Consider the following 3,806-nt stretch of genomic DNA (forward strand, 5'->3'; position numbering starts at 1 on the left):
TGTTGTGTCGGCCGCTGGCTTTGTTGTCGGCGACAAAACTTGTCCATTTTGAAGGCTGGCTCGTGTGTCCGCCGCTGGCTTTGTTGCCGGCCCCCAAAAAATGTCCATTTTGAAGGCTGGTTGTTGTGTCGGCCGCTGGCTTTGTTGCCGACGCAAAACTTGAAGTGACCAACCTGTAGGCCGCTCGCTTTGTTGCAGACCGGCATGATCTAGTGTGAACGCGGCCGCTGGCGTAAACTTGAGCTGCGTATTTTTGTTTGTATGCACAGCGGACGAGATGCGGCCCAAATGCGTCCACGCGTTGGACGCACGCCGTTGCATCCATAAATCCGGACAGGCACGGCTCCATTGCCACCCTCAAACGGATAAAATGTGGACGAAACGGACGTTCGTTTGGGTCGTGCATTGGAGTTGGCCTTACATCCTGATGCTCTTTGCCTCGTCTCCTTGCATCAACCTCAAAAAAGATGATTGTGTGCATCACAATGATTCAGCGGCCGAGGGTCTCAACCTCCTTTTCAAAAGAAAGAAAAAGGATACAGTTGCAAAAAGCATATGCTAATTTACCACATGTGCGTGTGCATGGGCTGGTTTCCAATATGTATGTCCAGTCAGTTTGGGGTGCTTGGACAGCAGCCTTCCCTGTGAAGAAAGGAATATGTGAATAAATAGGATTTCTCACCATCACATTCAGATTGTGTGCTATTGGATACCTGGAGTGAGATCAGCATAGCACTTGCAACAGCTGCGGAACAAGCGATGTGTTCCCTGTTGAGGCCAGAGAAAAAAGCAGCGATCAGGAACCACCCCCCTGGTAGTAGCAATGACCAAATAGAACAACACAGGAGAAGAGTGGACAAACAACAAAGGAACAAGATACCAGACGGGGTCCCTGATAAAAATTGCGCTTTGAAAATGCACGTAGATCTGCATATCTGGGCGAGGGCGACGCATGTTGGTACTGCCCCCCCTGCAGATATGGTTAACTATGTGGAAGGGAGCTAGGTGCCTCTCCTTTTCTATCCTCATCAAGTTGACCCGGTATCAAATGTAAGCTCTATCCATTCCATCCCAATGAAAAGCATCCCAATGCTAGCATCATCACCACCACACCACACTTGCGCAAACACAGGGAAAGCAGCAAGATGGCAAGAACTCAGCTCCCATCCCCACACAAAAGACTACCTAAAAAGTACAGGCGGACCTCTTCCGGTGCACTTGTGACAGCAACAGTCTCCCACTAAAGCAAACAAATGTGATGATGCCCAGCAAGTTAACAGCATATGGCCACAACTATTTCCACAGCGCATATACAAGTCAATTATTGGCTATGGAGGGGATGACACGATGCGTAAAACAATACTATTGGCCTCACCTCGCCGTTCTGACTCAAAGTAGTTGAGTTACTTCTCGCTTTTCAGATCAGGTTGTTGTTATAATATTGTTGACAGGGTTGCAAAAAGGATGTATGTTTTTGCCAGCACCATCTTTGAGTGATAGATGGTCTTCAGAATGGTGATGGAATCAGCTGTTGGGGTCTATTTGATATTGCTTGCTGTGAGTTCTGACCTAACCATCATGCTTTCAGTGCAAGCAGTTAGTTTTGCCAGAAAGAAAAAGGTAGCTGCAGTACAGATAGGGGGTGAATGAAAAGATTGTACACAACTATTGCAACAGTATCTGTCAAACAGTGTTCAGGGGCCAATAATATAGGATTGCTTCTTATGGCCTAACCTAAATACCTAACCACCGTTCTAGAGCCCGAAGCTGTGGGCTTTCCTGATTCGACTCAACCACAATCCTAACAAGATTCATGACTTTGTTATTAATGTGAGATCGCTTTCAACAGCCCACCTGCCGAATAGTCAAATGGGCACCTGTGCTGTGTCAGGCATGCTTGCAAATGGAAGAAAGCTTGTCATGGAAACCTCATGCACTGTACTGTGATTCTTGTTGTCTCTTTTGGAGAAGAAAAAAAAGAGAGTAGGAGTACACACAGCAGCAGCATATATGGTGTGAAACTAGATATCAAATCGCCAAGGCAAGTGCAGGAAAAGATGACGGGAGCATGCATTCCCTTGCCTTGCCTTGCCCTGCCCTGGGATATGTAGCACCACTATAATATGTGAATGGGCCAGGTAGGAAAGAAAGAAAGAAAGAAGAGATAACCAAATAAAGATAGAGATCCACTAACTCCAGACAAAGTTCTCTTTACCTCCTGATTCCTCACAAAGACCCCCCACAAGCCACAAGCCTCAATTATTAGCCAGAAAAAAAAATCCATGCACCTCCCAACCTCGTCCCCCTTTATAAGGCAAACTGCGAACTGGAAGAGATGCACCACCCACCCCACCCCACCCCATGAGCTGCAAGCAGGCCTAGAGGGAGAACCAGGAGACAGTTTCATGATAGGATATGGAGCAAGCAGACGAAGCATCGTCGGTGAACAAGGGGAGCCCAGAGCGGCTTACCATCGACCAGGACGACGGCGCGTCGTGGCTGAGCCTCACGGTCGGCGCCAACGGGTCAGCCGAGGCGGCGGCAAACTGCTCCGAGCCTGAGCCTGACCCTGAGCCTGAGCCCAGGCCTTCTTCTGCTGCCCCACACAAGGTTTTCTCGTGCAACTTCTGCATGAGGAAGTTCTTCAGCTCCCAGGCGCTGGGCGGCCACCAGAACGCCCACAAGAGGGAGCGCAGCGCCGCCAAGCGCTCCTACCATGCACAGAGGATGGTGATGGGGCTGCCTCTCGAGGCACACGCCGCCTTCGTGCAGTCCCTGCGAGTCAGCCAGAGCTCAGTGATTCAGAAGTCGGCCCAGCAAGCACAAATCAGGACAGCGCCAAGGTTTCATCAAGATGGGATGACCTGGGCAACGATTCCCTGTGAGGAGGTGCTCAACTCGACATGGCCGGGAAGCTTCAGAGCGAGGACGCAACCTTCAGAGCAACAACCATCAGAACAAAGTAAGATAGACTTGAATCTCAGGCTTTGATAGGTTGATTGATGTATCAACTTTGAACAGTACAAAAGTCATCATCAAGTTTGTCCTCCTGAATAAATTGGCATCAAGTGATCAGTTAAGCTCAGCTCAGCCATCAGAATCAAAGATGGTACTGAACTCTGAAGATACTATTGTTCCTCTTGAATTCGTGGCGGCGCTGCTGCAATATTTATGTAGCCAGATACCTAATACTATGATCATATGTAGTCTAGTTGACATCGGTGTGAAGGAACCCAGGGATTTTTTGTACTTACTAGAAGCAGCATATATAATGTCTCTGTCAGTCATCCTCATATTGAAGGTTCTGCAAGTTTTTGTTTTCATTAACCTAACATACTATGGAGTATAATAGTTGGACGGATATAATATCAACTCATACAAATCAAAATAGTAAATAGCTAAAAAGTAGCAGGAAAATGCTATGTGAAGCTCTGATTGAAAAAATTACAAATTCAGCAGAGATACCTGAAGCCGCAAAGTCCGGTACAAAACAGTAAGATCATCTAACCGTCTCTAATACAGGTCATATTTTGCCTTGCACTTGGACCAAGGAAACATTGAAAAGGACTAACCTTCCCTAATTATCCACATGTAGGGACACCAAGTAAAGCTAGATATTCTTTACGAAACGAGATGGAGCAGCACACTTTCTTTTGAATCAGAATTTGAAATGCACCTTTTATTTGCAAACAGAAGTAGTCTAGAGTACAGTACTGCACACATTATAAGTAGTCACTGTTCATAAGAATGCATTAGAAAAAGAGAAACATGTAATCATTTGTAACAAAGAAAAGAGGCAATTGTAG

General features: G+C 46.7%; 1 protein-coding gene across 1 annotated transcript; it reads left to right on the plus strand.

The window, feature by feature from the left end:
* The first annotated feature begins 2,329 nt into the window (after positions 1 to 2,329).
* LOC123395513 (zinc finger protein 7-like) lies at positions 2,330 to 3,327 on the plus strand. The gene has a single exon (XM_045090515.1). It carries the CDS (start codon positions 2,416 to 2,418, stop codon positions 2,989 to 2,991), a length of 576 nt encoding a protein of 191 aa, XP_044946450.1. The 5' UTR covers positions 2,330 to 2,415; the 3' UTR covers positions 2,992 to 3,327.
* The last annotated feature ends 479 nt before the right edge of the window (positions 3,328 to 3,806 follow it).

This window comes from Hordeum vulgare, chromosome 5H (assembly GCF_904849725.1).
Source record: "Hordeum vulgare subsp. vulgare chromosome 5H, MorexV3_pseudomolecules_assembly, whole genome shotgun sequence".
Lineage (NCBI taxonomy): Eukaryota > Viridiplantae > Streptophyta > Magnoliopsida > Poales > Poaceae > Hordeum > Hordeum vulgare.